General features: G+C 50.3%; 1 protein-coding gene across 1 annotated transcript in view; it reads left to right on the top strand.

The window, feature by feature from the left end:
* LOC140411385 (myomesin-3-like) overlaps positions 1-20,410 on the top strand; it is a 225,706-nt gene that overhangs the window by 17,369 nt on the left and 187,927 nt on the right. Inside the window, exons 5-6 of the mRNA XM_072500502.1 lie at positions 9,106-9,198; positions 10,542-10,630. Coding sequence (XP_072356603.1) covers positions 9,106-9,198; positions 10,542-10,630 — 182 coding nt within the window. The remainder of the gene's footprint in view (positions 1-9,105; positions 9,199-10,541; positions 10,631-20,410) is intronic.

Here is a 20,410-nt window from a genome sequence, read left to right as displayed (position 1 = left end):
GGGGCCACCCAGGCCACAGATAAGTAAAGTGGGGAAGGGGTTTCTCAGGGTGCTGGTAACGGGGAGAGGCGTGCAGGGGAGGTCGGTGGCAAGGGCTCCTTTTCTAATCAGAGGGACCACCACCGCCAGCCCCACCCCGGGGAAATGACAAGTTGGCCATGCAGTTTTACTTGTCAATTCATGCCTCCTGGTGACAGACCCCCCCTGCAGCTGGTCTGAGGCCCTTAAGCGATCATCAATTGGCCACATAAGGATCTGAATTGCCCACGGGCCGGTTGACCATGGGATTTTCTGATCAGAATTTAATTCTGGCGGAGCCGGGGCCCAGTACGTCACCAACCCACTTCCTATCTCCAAGATTACCACCAGCAACTGCACAAGTATTTTGCTTTTGTTTTCCTTAATATTGTCTATTTTCACCTCCCATTTGTTACCTTGAGGAAGAGGGAGGAAAATAATCCATAGATCAATCTATAATGTCTGTTGCCATAGTAACAATTTTAATCTGACTCCACCAAAAGTACAATGGAAATGGAAATATAACAGTGATGATCAGTGTTCCAAAAGGTGTGATGTTATTTTTCAGTTCATTGTCCAGCTGGTATGGAGTAATATTATATCATCTACTATGAATTGTGCTGTGATGGCTCCCCCATTTTCCTACTCCTCACTTGACTGCAACAGGGCATTTTAAATGGATACCTTTACCAATTCAGTGAATATTTAACTGTTTACATACGGTGACTATTAAAGACGCAAACAGATAGGTTTTCATGAGCTTTAAAAAGGAAAGAGTCTACTTCACATGCGCTAAAATAAATAATTAAACAGCTCTGGTTTTCACATCAACACAAATAGATTACAGAGTGAGAGGATAGGTTAAACAATTTAAAGGGGTATACAGTTCTTGACTCATACACTCATTCCAGGTTAAGCAGCATTTCACTTGCACCTCTTCCAATTTGGTCTATTGCATTCGCTGCTCCCAATAAGATCTCCTCTATATCGGAGCGACCAAACGCAGACTGGGTGATCGCTTTGTTGAGCACCTTCGGTCTACGCATTCCGGACCCTGACCTTCCCATTGCTTGCCATTTTAACACAAGACCCTGCTCCCATGCTCACATAAGAACATAAGAACTAGGAGCAGGAGTAGGCCCTTCGAGCCTGCTCTGCAATTGAATGAGATCAAGGCTGATCTTTTGTGGACTCAGCTCCACTTTCCGGCCCAAACACCATAACCCTTAATCCCTTTATTCTTCAAAAAACTATCTGTCTTTATCTTAAAAACATTTAATGAAGGAGCCTCAACTGCTTCACTGGGCAATGAATTCCATAGATCCACAACCCTTTGGGTGAAGAAGTTCCTCCTAAGCTCAGTCCTAAATCTACTTCCCCTTATTTTGAGGCTATGCCCCCTAGTTCTGCTTTCACCTGCCAGTGGAAGCAACCTGCCCGCATCTATCCTATCTATTCCCTTCATAATTTTATATGTTTCTATAAGATCCCCCTGCATCCTTCTAAATTCCAACAAGTACAGTCCCAGTCTACTGAACCTCTCCTCGTAATCCAACCCCCTCAACTCTGGGATTAACCTAGTGAATCTCCTCTGCACACCCTCCAGCGCCAGTACGTCCTTTCTCAGGTAAGAAGACCAAAACTGAACACAATACTCCAGGTGTGGCCTCACTAACACCTTATACAATTGCAGCATAACCTCCCTAGTCTTAAACTCCATCCCTCTAGCAATGAAGGACAAAACTCCATTTGCCTTCTTAACCACCTGTTGCACCTGTAAACCAGCTTTTTGCGACTCATGCACGAGCACACCCAGGTCTCTCTGCACAGCAGCATGTTTTAATATTTTATCATTTAAATAATAATCCCTTTTGCTGTTATTCCTACCAAAATGGATAACCTCACATTTGTCAACATTGTATTCCATCTGCCAGACCCTAGCCCATTCACTTAACCTATCCAAATCCCTCTGCAGACTTCCGGTATCCTCTGCACTTATTGCTTTACCACTCATCTTAGTGTCATCTGCAAACTTTGACACATTGCACTTGGTCCTCAACTCCAAATCATCTATGTAAATTGTGAACAATTGTAGGCCCAACACTGATCCCTGAGGGACACCACTAGCTACTGATTGCCAACCAGAGAAACACCCATTAATCCCCACTCTTTGCTTTCTATTAATTAGCCAATCCTCTATCCATGCTACTACTTTACCCTTAATGCCGTGCATCTTTATCTTATGCAGCAATGTCTGTCCTTGGCCTGTTGCAATGTTCCAGTGAAGCTCACGCAAACTGGAGGAACAACATCTCATTTTCTGGTGAGGCAGTTACAGTCTCAACATCGAATTCAACAACTTCAAATTAGCTCTACCCCACCTCGACCCATTTGTTTTCCTCCCATTTCATTTTATCTGTCTTTTACCATTTCTTTCTCTCTTGTCTGCCTTTATATATATTTTACCCCCCCCCCCCCCCCCCATCTTATCCACCTTTCCTTACAGTTTCTCCCCTTTGCTTCCTCCTTCCCCTCCCCTCACATCTACATCTGTCACAGTTTACCCTCTGATGTTAGTTTCTCTGCAGTTTGGCCTTACACACCATTTGTTCTCTCTGGGGACTGCCATTAGCACTCTTTCCCCTTGCTTTCTGTGTCTATTAGCACCCTGTTTCCCTGGGTTTCTGTGGCTATGACTCATCTTTCATTCTCACTCGACAGTATAAATATTTCCCACTTTCGCTGTCTTTAGCTTTGACAAAGGGTCATCTGGACTTGAAACGTTAGCTCTTTTCTCTCCCTACAGATGCTGCCAGACCTGCTGAGATTTTCCAGCATTTTCTCTTTGGTTTCAGATTCCAGCATCCGCAGTAATTTACTTTTAAACTTGGCTGACCTCAGGCTGAACTCTGTGATCCTTCTTGTTTGGTGCCAAGGCAGTTTAAAGATATAGGCAGACAATTTGTTCCTTCAAAGATAGCAGCTGTGAGGTCCTTTTGTAAAATCTCTGTCTGTGGCACATGAAGAGTCGAAAAACAACAGAGTTTGTAAGCTGCAGGTTGTCCGGAGAGAGAGACGCACACAGTGATGTTGCTCTTCCAGAGTTTTGTGTCTTTGTGCTGGTCGTCACAGAAAACAGGTGCTTGAATACACAAAAGGTTAGCTGGCTTATCACATGTTCCGTTCTCTCAAAGTACCCAATGACCCAAATATGGTCATTACTTGTATATTCCCATTATGACTTGATTAGATTATGGCATGCAAATTCCTCTCTCAACCAGAGTCCTTTGCCTATCTAATGCTGGTTCCCACCAATTTGAGTCCGGATGTCCTGTGAATGGGGACCGAAAATGTGGTTCATCACATTCCCTTAAGGTATGATTTTGATGGGCTGCACATAAGGCCTTGGAATGTATAAGGTAGAATAATGCAAATGTGTCGTCATTTTTGACTGCAAATCACTGGAAAGTGTCTTTAATTTTTCTAAAAATTAAATTATTGCTTTGCAGCCATTAAATTCAGATTTTTTTCATGGCATTTAAATTCCTGTTGCAGTCAAGTGAAGAGTAGGAAAAGGGGGGAGCCATCATAACACAACTTATCAGCTAAGATTAATTTGTTCACTAATGTTATATTGTCTTGTAAATTGGTAATTCCTGAGAAGGTATACCACTTTGTCTTCCTGTTAACCCATACAAATTGTTTGTTAATTTCCTCTTAATGCTGAGATCTAGTTCTAGATTAATCTTATCTACTATGCAATTTTACTATGTTACAATCCCCACAGAGACCAGTACCTTTAAAAAATATTTGAATTCCCAATGACCAAAAAAGAAATCATACAACAGGGTTTCAAATTTTAAAACTTCTACTGTAACATGCAAACAAAACTCAACAATGACTAAACATTAAACATAAACATAGGCAACTGATGCACTGAGTGACAGAATAGACATCCCTCAATAGCATTTCAACAAAACTGAATTTACACTTTGCAGCATGCCCTCTGCATAATTGTAGGGCGGGATTCTCCATTGATTGACACTGAAATCGCGAAACGTGATTGGACGGAGAATTGGTTCCGATGCCAAAATCACGGCGGGTGCCAATTTGACGCCAAATCGTAATTCTCCGTCACCTCGACAGCGGTGTCAATGAGTTACCAAATTCATGTACAGTAAACATGCAGTTCACTTCTCCTTTTAAAAATCGTGAAACCGGCTTTGTGGCTGATGAGGGAGAAAAAGGAGGTAGGACTCAGAGTAGAATTACTATGGGCTGCTGGGCCGGACACTGGCCGGGAGGGCTGGGGTGCAGGGGTCCCTGCCAGGGCCGGAGGGGGGGGGGGGGTGTTATGGGGGAACAGGCCAATTAGCCGGGGTGACCCCCCCCCATGGGACTGGCATAGACTGCCATCTTGCTGAACACCCCACTGACCACCCACCCTGGCCCCTGTTTCTGCAGAGTGACCTCCGCACCCCACACTCCACCATACCACACCCCACCTGGCTGCCACATGCCGGAGGCCCATCCAGGACAACGCCCACAGTAGCCCCTACTTGGGGGCCATGGAGTGTACAGCTAGCAGAGGCACTGCCAGCCGATCGTACCCTTGGCATTAGGGATGGGCACCAGGGCCTGAGGCCTCTACAGTGCCGATCACCGACGGGGCCATGGTGTGGGGATTGAGGAGAGGGGGCATGTGGGAGCAGAGTCCGCAGTGCCAACCAAGGCCATCGTGTAGCCTGTGTTGACCTGGTTGAGCACGGGGGTTGCACCATGCTAACATGCCGGCCTTTCATCCCTGCAGACAATAGATATTGGAATCCAACCATCAATGGTTGCCTTCCAGCTAGTTGCCGCAGCCCTTTGGCTGTACGAGCTGATGCCGCTCGAGGAGGAGGAAGTTGCAGCAACTGAGCATGCAGCAGTGGAACTTGCAACAGCGGAGTGTGCAGCAGTGGAGCGTGCAGCAGTGGAGCGTGCAGCAGTGGAGCCTGCTACAGAGGAACACGTGGCACCCACCTAGGATGGAGAGCCAGCTGCCCAACAGGCCAAGGAGGAGGTGCCAAGGAGGCGCAGCATGAGGCCTTGTGTGTGCCGGCACCGCCTGTCATTCGAGGATCTGCCGGACCGGGAGTGCCGTTGAAGGCTCCCACTGAGCAGGGAGACAGTGCGACGTATCTGCCAGGTCATGGCACACCTGGCACCATGGGGGATATGGGGAGGATACCTGCTCCTTGGCCGTCAAGGTGATGGTCATCCTGAACTTTTACATCACGGGGTCCTTCCAGGCACCGAGTGGCAACCTGTCCGGGATCTCACAGACTTCGGTGCACAGGTGCATCCGCGCCGCCACGGAGGCCCTATATGCCCAAGCGGGTCAATGTATTCATTTCAATTTGGACCGAGCCCACCAGGATATCCAGGCAGAGGGATTCACCACCATCGACGGGATGTCCCGGGGTCCAGGGGTGATCGACAGGACGCATGTCCCTACGGGCACCAAAGGGATTCCACTCGATGAACGTGCAGCTGGTGTGTGACCATCAGATGCGCATCATTCACGTCTGCGCCTGATACCTGGGCAGTGTGCACAATGCTTTCATCCTGGCACACTCAACGATTCCTGACATGTTCAAGATGCACTCCTCCACCCCCCACTCCTCACACCTGTCTGACAGAGCACCGGGGCAGTTTGTAACAGTGGTAACAGGTGTTTAATGTGCACAAATATATACAGAGACGTGCCCTAGACCCTAAAACTAAACTGTGCCCTACACCCGTGCCAACGTAACTTGTGCCTATCTTCCTGGCCTTACAGGCTCTAATGCTCTGTCGAGGTGGGCCCCAGATGCTACAGCAGGAGTGGAGGCAGACTGCGACCTGAGTCCCTGTTGGTGGGCACCTTCTGGGTGACTGGGCCTGGATGGGTGTCCCAGGTGGCATGGTGTCGCCCTGTTCCGCCCGATGCCCACCAGATGCACAAGAGACAGGAAGGTGGTAGCCCGAGGTTCTGCGGTGTTCTGGCACCTCCCCTGTGGGAGTCACCAGCATGGGCCCCATCACCTCCTCCTCCCTCAGGGTGCCCGATGGCCCCCAGGCTACTCCATGGGCGAGGGTGCGAGCAGAGCTATCCCCTAATGCTCCCCCGCCATCTGGCACGGCCAGTCCTGGAAGCCCACTCTGGTCTCGACCAGGGTCCGCACGCTTGCTGCCATGCAGCACAGGGAGTGGACCATCTCCGTCTGGGTCTGCGCCACATCACCCATTGACTGTGCCACCAGCTTCTGAGTTAGTGCCACATCAGTCAGTGACTGCACCATCTCCCTCTGGGACTTCTGGGTGGCACGCATTGTCGGCACCACCTCCTGCTCCTGCACCTGGGTGGACTCCTCCAACTGCACCTGCAGGTACTGGGTGGAATCATAGAGTTTACAGTGCAGAAGGAGGCCGTTCGGCCCATCATGTCTGTACTGGGCCTAGGAAAGATGGATGCTAAAGGCAATTTAGCATGGCCAATCCACCTAACCTGCACATCTTTGGACTGTGGGAGGAAACCAGAGCACCCGAAGGAAACCCACGCACACACGGAGAGAATCTGCAGACTCTGCACAGACAATGACCCAAGCCGGGAATCGAACCTGGGACCCTGGAGCTGTGAAGCAACAGTTCTAACCACTGTGCTACCGTGCCACCGATGCTCGCCGATAACACCTCATGTAGTCCCAGGATCTGCGACTGCATCTCCACAAATGATGGGACTGTCCGTTCCAGAAGCCCGAAACCTGTGTGGACGGCAGTTAGTCCCTGGGGTCGGCCCGTCCTCTGACTGTCCGCCCCCTCGGGAGTTCCTACCTCCACCTGCTGTACCGGATCAGCTGTGTGGTGTGCCCCAGATAGTGTCCCTGGAGCCACTTCACTAAAGTGCCCAACCAGAGTGTCTCTGGGCTGGTGGAGGGTGTTGGAGACAGCTATGACGGAAAATCACTGCCATCCTCCGACTCAAGCCCCGGGGTCTCCTGAGTCTCGGGAGGATGGCTGCCATCTGAGCTGCTCTTGTCGCTGCTCAGCTCACTGGGGAGGCTCCGGCTGTGGCACTGGCTGGGGGTGGGGGGCGCCAAATGGACCCGCCCCATCTCTAACTGTTCCAGCAAGATGCATGATTAGATCGCGGGCCGGGGGTGGAGAGGATAAGCGTGTGGGTGGGGGGTGGTGGAGGTGGTGTGGGGGTGGTTGACACATGTGTCACGGGGAACTGTAACTAAGAGGAGTCTCACTTCCTCGCCCGTGGCCGAACTCCACCCCGGCGACCTCCCTTTCCTTCGGGCCGCCGACCACATCGGGGCCCTCTACTCTGCCATGGTTAGGGGCTGCAGGTCGAGCGGTCCCCCCTCCTTTCGCCTCCCGCTCCCGGCGGTTATGGGTACCCTTCTCCAGGGAGTGGGGGGAGGGGGCAAACAGAAAACAAAAGTGTTAGACAGTCCGCCGTATGCAGCCCGGGGCAGTGGGTGGGGCGGGGTGGGGGGGGGGGGGGGGCTAGCTGGTGGCCTCAGTGGCCAGGGCACCCGGCCATGGCTGCCGATATGGATGCCGGCATGTGGTGCAGGGTGGGGGCTCTGCCGCCCTCCGGGTGCGGGGGGCGGGGAGGGGGTGGTAGTCAGCACTAGCAGTATTATATGTATTACGGTAAGACACATATAATAGAGGTACATGGGTAAATCCCTGCCTGCTGGCTCCGCCCAGCAGGCAGGGTATAAATGTGTGCGCTCACCGGTGCTGCAGCCATTCTGGTTCCAGCTGCAGGAGGCCCAGCGTCTTTGCTCAATAAACCCTCAAGTATTCCACTACTCTCGTCTTTGTGGTAATCGATAGTGCATCAGGGGGCGTGGGGTTTGGATTACGGATGTGTGGGCTCGGGGTTAGTGCCAGGGGCACAGTGCTGCCTACTCACTCTGGCTGCCCTGAGGAGGTTGTGCAGTTTTTTTAGGTACTGCTGGGCGGCCCAGACAGTGTTGCCTACGGCGCTGACTGCCTCTGGCACCTGCACCCAGTCACGGCGAATTGCGGCGCCTGGCAGCCTCCTTCACGGGCCGGAGTACAGGTCATCCTCCTCTCCTCCACCGCGTCGGTGAATCTTGTTGCCATCTTGTTGGCTGGGATGGCGGGTGTGGGAAACACATGCCCGTAGTCTTTACAGGGTGGGATTCTCTGCTTGCCAATACTGCAATCGCATTCGGCGATCGGATGGAGAATCCTTTTTGACCCTGAAACCGGGGGCGGTGTCTGTTTTCAGATGCCCCGCCCCCTTCAAAGTGGCGTCGTCGGTGAGTATGCCGCACGCTGCTGGAATGGCCTCAGGACGTCACCTGAAGTCCCTTCCCGATGCTCCGCCCCGATGGGCCGAGTTCCCGCTAACGTGGATCACTTCTGCTCTCAGTTTTCGTCAACCTCGCGTGGCGGCTGAGTACTGTGTCAAGAGCCGCCACAGTCGTGGGGGGGGGGGGGAGCTGTTCCGCTGGCCGGGTGGGGGGGGGGTTTGACAGGGGCTGGTGGGACTGGTGGGGGAGTGGTCTGGGGGGGGCGAGGAAGGGTTACAAAGGGCTACTATCTGACAGGCCGGGTCCGCGCGTCACCAGTGCCATGTTGTACTGCACGACCGCTGCAGGTCGATGCCGTGCGCATTCGCGGCCACGGACCCGGCATTTCTCCAGCCGTTTCTGTCGGGAACGCCGGGGGGTTTATGAGGCGCGGTATATTCCTTTTAAACTTTGAATTAAAAGAAACAGTTTAAAACATAAGCAAGGGGCAGCACGTGGCGAAGTGGGTTAGCACTGCTGCCTCACAGCACCGAGGTCCCAGGTTCGATCCCGGCAGGTGCAGGTTAGGTGATTGGCCACGCTAAATTGCCGCTCGAATTGGAAAAAATGAATTGGGTATTCTAAATTTATTTTAAAAAACATAAGCATTTTATAAAACTTATCATTATTAACAAATGTTGTATTGCTACATTTTGCCAATAGTAAAGAATTGTTTTATATAGTTCCTTGGTATGGATTTTAATGAATTAATCATCATTACTGTCAGGTATAAAGATGGAGTTCTGATTCAACCTACAGCTGTTCCTGGCAAGTACACAATTGAGAATAAAATTGGTTTACAGATTCTTGAGATTAGTAGGTAAGGTATCTTTGTTTTTAAAAATCAATGGTAATTATTGTTTATTTTGCATGCAACTGAATATATAAATAATACAAAATCATGAAGAATAATTATGTTGAACCTTTATACTTTTCACTGTCAGTTTTCTGAATGACTCTTATCCAGGAAGCGAATATTGCAACTCTATTTTCATTCAGAATTATCAGTCGCATAATATCTTTTACAATCACCAAGTGTTAGAAATTGGTTAACAAGGGCGGCACGTGGCGCAGTGGTTAGCACTGGGACTGCGGCGCTGAGGACCTGGGTACGAATCCCGGCCCTGGGTCACTGTCCGTGTGGAGTTTGCACATTTTCCCCATGTCTGCATGGGTTTCACCCCCACAACCCAAAGATGTGCAGGTTAGGTGGATTGGCCATGCTAAATTGCCCCTTAATTGGAAAGAAAATAATTGGGTGCTCTAAATTTAAAAAAAAAAAATTGGTTAACATCTTTGTTGGAATAGCAAATGCAGGAATTGCATTTGAATATGTTTCCCAAGTTTTAAGAATAGAACAGAGTAATTTCTACCCTTGAGTAGAAACATTGAAGTACAAACTGGGTTATAGTTTGTACTATTGCCCTTGATATATGATCCAATTGAAGCTAATTCTAAGGATAACTACTTCAGCAGTGATGAGAAAGGAGAAAAAAAATAAGGTAATGGATTTCAATATGAACTCTGATTGGACCAGCTTTTTGATGCCCAGACTTAAAATCATAGAATCCCTGCAGTGCAGAAGTAGGCCATTCAGCCCATTGCGTCTGCACCAACCCTCCGAAGGAGCACCTACCTAGGCCCCGCCTAACCCCAGAACCCCACCCAACCTTTTGGACACTAAGGGGCAATTTAGCATGGCCAATCCACCTAGCCTGGACTGTGTGAGGAAACCGGAGAATCTGGAGGAAATCCATGCGGACATGGGGAGAACGTGCAAACTCCACACAGACAGTCACCCAAGGTCGGAATTGAACCCGGATCTCTGGCACTGTGATGCAGCAGTACTAATCACTTTGCCACCATGCCGCCCTTAAATAGAGAGTTCTGTCTTTTAACAATTTACAATGAGTTAATGCACTGATATTATAAAATCAGACTGTTTTAACAGGTTGTTAGAATGTGATATCGGTCTTCTTCAATCTTGCCCCTCACCTGAGTTGTGGGACCCTCGGGTTAAATCATCACCAGTCAGCTCTCAAAAAAGGGGAGCTCAGCCGATGGTCTTCTGGGATTCTGGGGACATTAAAAATTTCTTCACAGTCCATTTAAAAGCCAATAAACATTGTGAATTCCAAACAAATTGACCTATTTTCTCACTAGATGCAGCCCAGAGGACTCTGGCGAATACTCTGCAGTCGCTACCAATGCTCATGGAGAGGCATCATCATATGCTACAGTTCTTGTGAATAGTAAGTCTCGTGTGTTTATCTATTAGCAGTTTCAGCAATTTCAACTCACTGCCAAGATCTAAAGATTTTGATATGTAATAAAGGAATGGAATGGAATTTGACATATCATCATGCATCTAACAATAATTTGTCTCGACTTTTACTCAAGTTTTTTAACCTTTTAGGTTTGGCAAAATAAACTGACTTTCAGATTGTTATAACTCAAAGGGTATGAATTGGGTTTTCTCTGTAGAGACTGGAATACATAATTCAGGGATTTTTAGCTGTTGTTTAACAGAAATTTGCATGTCCTGTAAGAAGCTTGCATGCCTAGCCAATTTATCATTGTCCTCGATTTTGATTCTATCTCTCATGGTGTTGTTCTGCATCGGTTGTGGATGGATAGTGGGTGGCTGATGTTAATTTGCCTGTTTGCTTTATTACGAAAAGAGGGCGAATGACGTAACAGAACTTTGCACCTTCATATTCAATTGCAAATATGGGATGGTTGAGGTCCCAACACGAGGGCTGCAAGCAAGAGGCTATCCTGGTTAGGCTGGTGACAAGACAAGGGAGGCATATTCCCAGTGGTAACCACTTAAATGGCCGCCCTCGGGGCTGCCTACCCTATTAAGGGCAGCAACCTGTCTCCCATTCAGAGGGCCAGCCCTTCAGCAGCCTCAGCAACACCACCACCAATGGTGACCTAGATGAGGCTGCAGCTGCAGGATAAGGGTATATTGATGGCTGGGAACCCTCAAAGGCTGGTGAGTGAGGACTGGGGGAGCCGAGGCTTGGCAGGTAAGCATCGACGATCCGGGCGGACGGTTGCCCAGGGAATATAGGGCCAATGCCATGGTGGCAGCTAGTGTTCTCACGGGCCCCTTCAATAGGCCATGGATTACCAAAAAAGAGGTTACCCCTCCCCCCACCAAAAGCAACTGCCAGGAGGTTTCATTGAATAGTCCCTAATATGGCAGAGAGCCCCTGATACAGGCAAAATGTCTGCAGAGGCAGGAAGGAGAACTCAATTGTACATTTGAATGACTTAACCGGGTTCTCAGTGGGTGGCACATCTGCCATTTCTCCTGCTTTTAGAAAAATAACATGGCAGCAGGAAGATGTCGGGCATGCTAGCCAACACCTTCCCGCACTATTTTTCCAGTCTTTCTGTCTCCCAGCCCAGCGGGAAGAGGTTGGTAAAATACAGGCTATGGAACTCTGTTTGCTACTCAAATGACATAATCCTCTGACTAATTTTTTTTAAACTGATAGAGAGCTACACATGTTCTTGTGTGATTTGCATTTAAGGCAAATTATTAAAGCTAGTCTTCTGCTCTGGCAGCATTTATATTACCATTGGCATAAAGACAAAATTATTTGAGACCCTTTATGGGAGGTCTTCTTGTTTTTGCCAATTCTGATCTGGACTGGCATTACTATTGGATATATCTATGTAGAATCTGGGCCCAAACTCTTCTCTTCAGCTTTACAATACCCAATATCACTCAATCTTTCTGCTGAGCTCCCTGTCCAATCTTGTTTTAGCCCCAGGATGAACTCTTCCCAAATATCCCTGATTTCTTGAAACTTCCTTGTTGAAGGTGGCAGACTTTTCCCCAGGGAAATTTGCACTTCTCCACCTAATGTTGCTGGTATTTTGAAACGCCCTGCAGCCATTTGAGACATTATTGTGCATTTGTTTCTTTTGGTGATTCAACTTCTTGTATACTATTTCTTCAGAGTGTGTCTTCAGAAATGACTAACTGTGTGAGATGTGCCTTCCACATGATAAATGAAAAGATGCAAAGAAAAAGAAGCAAACTGAAAATTAAACTTTAAGTTAGAAACTGTAAACTTATGAAGAAGTAGGAGTGAAACCTAAACAATATTATAAATACAATGGGCGGGATTCTCTGTTGCCCGACGGCGATATCGTGATCGGCGATCAGGTGGAGAATCCCTTCCAATGCCCAAATTTGGGGGGGCATCGGTTTGACTCCGGTCAGCCAGGCACCGCCCCGTCCGAAATGGCGTCATCGTGTTGCGTGCCGCCTGCCATTGGAACGGCGATGGCATGTCATCGGAAGGCCCACCCCCGATGCTCCGCCCCCGATGGGCTGACCGGACCACGCGGTTGACGTGTGGTCTGAATGGTCGGGAACTCGGCGTGGTGGCCGCGGACTATGTCCAGCTCCACCACAGTCGGCCGGGAGCCGTGCTGCTGGCCGGGAGGGCTTCCGTAAGGGCTGGAGGGACTGGTAAGGGGTGGCCATTGGGTGGACAGGGGGGACATATTTGGCAGGCCGGGTCCGCACACGACCGGCACCATGTTGTATGGCGCGACAGCTGCATGGCGCGGGAGCCAGGAGTTGTACCCAGCGCCGTTGCTAGCTCCTTACCAGTCCCGGAATCGGTGAGGGTTCGGCGCCAATTTTGCCGTCATAAAGCACCCGAGAATTCTTTGTTTTCGCTGGCACTTAGCCATTGAAATGGAGAATCCAGCCCAATATACTTTGCAGTTTCAGCATATTTCGCCCCAGTGTTTTAACTGCTGCTTCCCAAGGCTGGATTATCTGCTGTCGGGATTCTCCATTGCGCCAGCAGCGTACCCACGCACGGGGACTTCCCGACGGCGTGGGGCTGTGCACAATAGGAAACCCCATTTTCCAGCTGACGGACGGAGAATCCATGCAAAAAAATCACACCGGATTCCACTTTCAGACCTTTACTGTAACAATTCAACTAAAATCAACATCAACTAAACCAGAGTATAAATGTAAAATACTGAAGATGTGGAGATCTGAAATAAAAACAAAATGTGCTATAAAATTCAGCAGGCCTGGCAGCATCTGAGGAAAGAAAAACAGAGTTAATTGTCACTCCTCGATGGAACTGGTCAGAGGAAAAATATGATGGGTTTTATGCTGTTGAAAATATGTGGGCCGGGTGAGTTGGAGAAAAAAGGGAAGGTCAGGGATAGTTTTCAGGAAGAAAGTAAATTACAAAGACATCATGGAACTAACAGCAAAGAGAGTAGGGATGGTAATAATAAAAGAAGAAAGCACTGATCTAGAGTAGGTGTGAAAAATACCCACAAAATCCATCGACTAAATACTCAGTAAGCAACTAAGATGCTAAACTATAGAAATGTTATCCCCTTAATTTCTTAACACAACTGAAAACACCATGCTATGTTTAAACAATACACCAGAATTTAGTTTCAATTCCTCACTGTTGCTTCACAGCGCCAGGGTCCCAGTTCGATTCCCGGCGGCTTGAGCCACTGTCTGTGCGGAGTCTGCACCTTTTCCCATGTCTGTATGGGTTTCTTCCGGATGCACCGATTTCCTCCCACAAGTCTCGATAGACGTGCTTGTTGGGTGAATTGGACATTCTGAATTCTCCCTCCAATGTACCCGAGCAGGCATCGGAGTGTGGCGACTAGGGGATTTTCACAGTAACTTCATTGCAGTGTTAATGTATGCCTATTTGTGACAATAATAAAGATTATTATTATTACGATGCCTTCTCTCTGCTTCATCAAGATGAATCTTCCAGTGTCCTTCTTAAAAAAGCCCCTTCACTCAAAACCTCCTTTTGCAAAGTTCCCCCTGGTGATTCTGGGGTGTTTCACTCTTCACAAATTTATTTCATTGAAGATGAGCTCCGTCCTAATCAGCACATTGCATGAGGTTACCCCAAAAGCAGTCCTGTGTTTTTACTTGCCGCCTGTTGGGGTCTGCGTCCCCCATATGATTTAGTCAGATTGACTCTGAGAGTATGTGGGTCTGCACACAGCATAGCCAGCTGTGTGTCCAGTTGTTAAAGCTCACAGCTGACTTTCAACTGGCCTTGACCTGGGCCTGCTATGCCCATGACAACCAAATGACAAGGCGTGGGTATCCTGCCGGCGGAGCGGAGGATCCCGCCGACAGAGAATTCCCGATCAAGTCGAGTGATCATAACGCCCACATGTTTGACTTGCCATTCTCCATTTAATTGTCTTCATAGATTGCACTACAAATTGGTGGAAATGCCAGATTGAAGAAGAGTGGTGCCATCTTCAGGGCTTCTTGGATCTGGGTGAATGAGACAAGCAATTGTGGATATCCTGAACTCATCAGACCTGAAGGGTTATAAAGTTAAAAATACTAGGACTGTGAATAAATTGTAAATTAAAGTGGGTGAATTAATGTCAGATTGGGTACAGAAAGAGAAATAAAGAGGGAAATAAAGGTTGGATTAAAAGAGGTAAAATAGACAGAAGGAAAAAGTAAAACAACTTATCTAATTTTTAAAATATATTTTTTTATTGGCATTTTCAGTTTATACACTGCAGTTCGTGTTTGTTTGCTGCACAATACAAAATAATTTCTCGTGTTTATTTACAGTTTGTCGCCATCTGACTCGGTGTGCTATCCTCCTCCCCCCCCCCCTCCTTAACCACCCCCCTCCCTAGTACCCCCCTCCCTAGCAACACCCCCCCTCCCAAGCCACATCCCGGATGCCCTCCCTGCTCTTTCGGGGGGATATTCCCCCTCCACCTCTGTTCCCCCCCCTTCCCCCCTTTTATCCTGCCAATTTTGGTCGTGTCCATCTTGTGGATGGGGAGGGTTCTACCTCCTCCCCCTCTCTTTGTGTTGTTCCTTTTGTCCCCCTCAGGCTCCCTCTTCTCTTCCTCCCCCCTTCTCACTGGGTAGTGCGTTCCTGCCATTGCTTTTTTACTTTTCAATTTTCCTCTCTGCTAGTTTCTGTTGGCCTCGAACAGGTTTTGGAACAGGCCGACAAATTGCCCCCATGCTGTAAGGAAGCTTTCCTCCGCCCCTCGGATGATATATTTAATCTTCTCCAAGTGGAGAAATTCCGAGAGGTCAGCGAGCCAGTCTGCAGCTGTGGGCGGTGCTGCCGATCGGCAGCCGAGCAGGATTCTCCGGCGTGCGATTAGGGAGGGGAAAGCAAGGGCGTTGGCCCCCTTCCCCATGTGTAACTCTGGCTGCTCCGATACCCCGAAGATTGCCACTATTGGGCATGGCTTCACCCTCACCCCCACAACCTTGGACATTGCCTCGGAGGAGGCTGTCCAGAACCCAGCAAGTTTGGGACAAGCCCAGAACATGTGGATGTGGTTGGCCGGGCCCCTCTGGCACCGCTCACATTTATCCTCCTCCTCCGGGAAGAACCTGCTCATTCGGGTTCTGGTCAGGTGCGCTCTGTGCACCACTTTGAACAGCAGAAGGCTGAGCCTTGCGCAGGAGGAGGTGGAGTTGGCCCTGCTCAGTGCTTCGCTCCAGAGTCCCCATCCTACCTCTGTTCCCAGTTCATCCTCCTATTTCCATCTGGTCTCGTCCAGTGGTGTTCGGGCTCTGTCCAGTAGCTGTCCATGCATTTTCCCACAGAATCCCCCTTCCTTACTGTCCGTATTCATCAGGTCCTCTAATAACGTGGTCTCCGAAGCCCTGGGTATCCTACTGTCTCTTTGCGGAGGAAGTGTTTTATTTGTCGGCGTTTCATTTCCTGTCCTGTTGGTAGTTCCCATTCCTCCAACAGTTTGTTCAGCATCGCTAGTCTGTTTCCTGTGTAGAAGTTCCTAACTGTCAGTGTTCCCCTGTCCTGCCTTCATTTTTTAAAGGTGGTGTCTAGCATAGCTGGTGGGAATCTGTGCTTACCGCAGATGGGGGCCGGGGGGACACCTTGGTCAGTCCGAAGTGCTGCCTTAATTGTTCCACGTTTTCAGTGTGGCCGCTACCACTGGGCTGGATGTGTATTTTGCCGAGGGGGATGGGAGTGCTGCTGTGGCCAAGGTCCAAAGGGTTGCCCCCTTGCAGGAGGCCTCCTCTATCCACACCAACTCCGAGTTGGGTTTGTGTACCCATCCCCCCACTCTCTCCGCCGATGCTGCCCGGTGGTAGTACTGCAGGTTTGGTAATGCCAGGTCACCCTTACTTTTCCTCCTTTGCAGTGTTGGTTTGGGGACTCTCGGATTCCAGGGGTTCGATTGCTAATGCAAACAGGAACAGGAACAGGGACAGTGGGCATCCCTGCCTTGTGCCTCTTTGCAGCTGGAAGTATTCAGAGCTGGTGTTGGTTCGAAAGCTCACCTTCGGGGCATTGTACAGGAGTTTCTCCCAGGCGGTGAATCCTGCTCCTAGCCCAAACCGTTCCAATACTTCAATGAGGTATTTCCGTTCATTTCTGTCAAAAGCCTTTTCTGTGTCCAGGAAGACGATCACCTCCGGTATTCTCTCCCTGGGCAGGTCAATATTAGATTCATCAGCCTCCTGATGTTCGCAGTGAGTTGCCTACCCTTGACAAAGCCCATCTGGTCCTCTGCCACCACCTCTGGTACGCAGTCCTCCAGCCTTTTGGACCTTTGTGAGTATTTTCGCATCCACATTTAGCAGCGGAATGGGTCTATATGAGCCACATTCTGTTGGGCATTTATCTTTTTTGGGTATCAATGAGATTGTGGCCTGCGCTAGTGCAGGAGGCAAGGTGCCCCTTGCCGGCGAGTCTGCGAATATGTCCCTTAGATGTGGGGCCAGGGCCGGTGTGAATATTTTATAGAAGTCCGCCAGGAACCCGTCGGGTCCCGGCGCCTTCCCCGCCTGCATGGAGTTGATTCTCACCATGATTTCTCCCAGATCTATTTGTGTTTCCAGGTCCCCCTGCCTGTCTTCCCCCAACACTGGCATTTCCAGTTCGTCGAGGAACTGTTTCATCCCCGCGTCCCCGTTGGGGGGCTCGGCGGAGCACAGTCCTCGGTAGAAGATCTCGAATGCTCGATTGACCTTTTTGTTCCGCTACCAGTCTGCCTCCGCCACCCTTTACCTGTGCTATTTCCCTCGTGGCTGCCTGCTTTCTCAGCTGGTGAGCCAGTAGGCGGACAGCCTTTCCCTGTGTTCGTAGAAGGTCCTCCGTATTTGGCGGAGTTGGTGCACTGCTTTCCTGGTGGATAGCAGGTTAAAGTCCATTTGTAGCTTGTTCCTCTCAGCCAACAGCTCTACGGTCAGGGCCTCGGAGTACTTTCAGTCGACCTCCAAGATGGAGTCGATCAGCTGTTGTCTGGTCGCCCTCTCTTTCCTGTCTCTACATGCATTGTAGCTATAATAAAGTAACCGTCCTGGTCTCAGTAAACCTCGTCCTCTTGCTAATCAGTATGACTACCCCCCTAGCACGCGTCCCGTAGCATGAATGGTCCAGCTGTCCCACCAAGCTCTTTCCTACCAGCAGTCTGTCCTTCTCCCTCAGGTGTGTCTCCTGTAGGTAGATTATGTCAGACTTCAGTCTTCTCAGATGGGCGAAGACTTTGGATCTTTTCACTAGGCTGTTAAGTCCCTTTACATTCCAGGGTGACAATCCTGATGGGGGGTTTTTGCCCCCCGATCCTGCAGGATCAACCATACTTAACTGTTGACGCGCTCCTGCACTCCAGCGTTTCCCTTTGTTAGGGGGCTGTCCAAAATGTCGCGGTCGCCGCTCTCACCATGAGGTCGGGCCCCTGTGCCCTGGGGTTTCCCTTTGTCCAGGGGGAACCTCACATGGCTGCCAACTGTGTGCATGCCACGTGGGTGCACCCCTGCACTCTGGGGTTTCCCTTTGTTTAGGGACCTTCCAATGTGGCTGCTTGCGGCACCATCTTGACTTCTCGACTTGCTCCATGCCCGTCGAGGCCTGTGCCTTGCTGCCTGATGCACGGTCAATAACTCCAGAAGCGAGATTGGAGCCTATTGAAGGCTTTAATACGCTAGATGTTTCCCCTGGCAGCACAGGTACGGAAGAAAGCTGATGGGGTGGCACGTGCTCTTATACCCCGCCTTGCAGGGCGGAGCTAACATACAGGCTTAACCAATGAGAACAAGTACATTCTCCACCAATGGTATTCCGGCATTACCAGGTACCGTAATCCTTCTAACACAGACTACCACATTCACCCCCTGTTAAAAAAGAGTCCGGCGGGGGTGGTAGCTTCATATTACAACGTGGTAAAGTGGTAGAAGTTACAGTTATGAAGGTACCGTAATACCTCCATACAGAGTTTTCCCTTCTTACATCTTAACTATTTACAACAGTAATGTACATTTCAAAATGAAGCAATTAGTCGATCGGGGGCCCTGGTCGTCCTCTGCGATCGTTGTAGCTTTGGTGGTGATGCCGGTGGAGGTTCGGGCGTCTGCGATTCCGGGAGCGTGGTTTCGGCTTCTGTGGCCGCTTCATCACCCCTAGATGGGGCCGTTGGAAGGTCCGACTGACCTGGGAAGGGGGCGGCTGTGGGATGCGACGGTGGGGCAGGGCCGGTGGAAGAACCGATTCACCTGGGAAGGGGGCGGCTGTGGGGTGCGCCAGTGGGAGGGAGGGTGGGACTGGTTGCGGGGGTGTGTGTGGGGATCCAGCAGGCGCCAGGTCCCGTAGGGAGACCGTATCCTGTCGGCCGTCGGGGTACGCCACGTAGGCGTACTGAGGGGTAGCGTGGAGGAGATGGACCCTCTCGACCAATGGGTCCCATTTGTGTGCCCGCACGTGTTTTCGGAGCAGGATGGGTCCGGGAGCTGCCAGCCAGGTCGGGAGCGAGGTCCCAGAGGAGGACTTCCTGGGGAAGACAAGGAGACGTTCGTGAGGTGTTTGGTTGGTCGTGGTACAGAGCAGTGACCGGATGGAATGGAGGGCATCCGGGAGGACTTCCTGCCAGCGGGAGACTGGGAAATTCCTGGACCGCAGGGCCAGTAGGACGGTCTTCCAGACCATTCCGTTCTCCCTCTCTACCTGTCCGTTTCCCTGGGGGTTGTAACTGGTCATCCTGCTCGAGGCAATGTTCTTGCTGAGCAGGAATTGACGCAGTTCGTCGCTCATAAAGGAGGACCCCCTATCACTGTGTATGTAGGTGGGGAAACCGAACAGCGTAAAGATACTATGGAGGGCTTTTATGACGGTGGTTGCGGTCATGCCGGGGCATGGGATGGCGAATGGGAACCGGGAGTACTCGTCAATCACATTCAGGAAGTACGTGTTGCGGTCGGTGGAGGGGAGGGGGCCTATGAAATCCATACTAAGGTGTTCAGAGGGACGGGAAGCCTTTATCAGGTGCGCTTTCTCTGGCCTGTAGAAGTGCGACTTGCACTCTGCGCAGATTTGACAATTCCTGGTGGCTGTCCTGACCTCCTCAATGGAATAGGCAGGTTGCAGGTCTTGATGAAATGGAAAAATCGAGTGACCCCCGGGTGGCAGAGGTCCTCGTGGAGGGCTCGGAGGCGGCCCACTTGTGCGTTGGCACATGTGCCGCGGGATAGGGCATCAGGAGGCTCGTTTAGCTTCCCGGGACGATACAAGATCTCATAGTTGTAGGTGGAGAGTTTGATCCTCCACCGTAAGATCTTGTCCTTTTTTATCTTGCCCCGCTGTGCATTATCGAACATGAAAGCAACTGACCGTTGGTCCGTGAGGAGAGTGAATCTCCTGCCGGCCAGGTAATGCCTCCAATGTCACACAGCTTCTACTATGGCCTGGGCCTCCTTTTCGACTGAGGAATGGTGGATTTCGGAAGCGTGGAGGGTGCGTGAGAAGAAGGCCACGGGTCTGCCCGCTTGGTTGAGGGGGCCGCCAGAGCTACGTCGGACGCATCTCTCTCGACCTGGAAGGGGAGGGACTCGTCGATGACGTGCATCGTGGCCTTTGCAATGTCTGCTTTGATGCGTCTGAAGGCCTGGCGGACCTCTATCGACAAGGGAAAAACTGTGGATTGGATCAGTGGACGGGCCTTGCCTGCATAGTTGGGGATCCACTGGGCATAGTAGGAAAAAAAAC

This window comes from Scyliorhinus torazame, chromosome 1, assembly GCF_047496885.1.
Source record: "Scyliorhinus torazame isolate Kashiwa2021f chromosome 1, sScyTor2.1, whole genome shotgun sequence".
Lineage (NCBI taxonomy): Eukaryota > Metazoa > Chordata > Chondrichthyes > Carcharhiniformes > Scyliorhinidae > Scyliorhinus > Scyliorhinus torazame.
The sequence above is the reverse complement of the archived record's forward strand: the minus strand, read 5'-3'. Positions and strand labels throughout refer to the sequence as shown.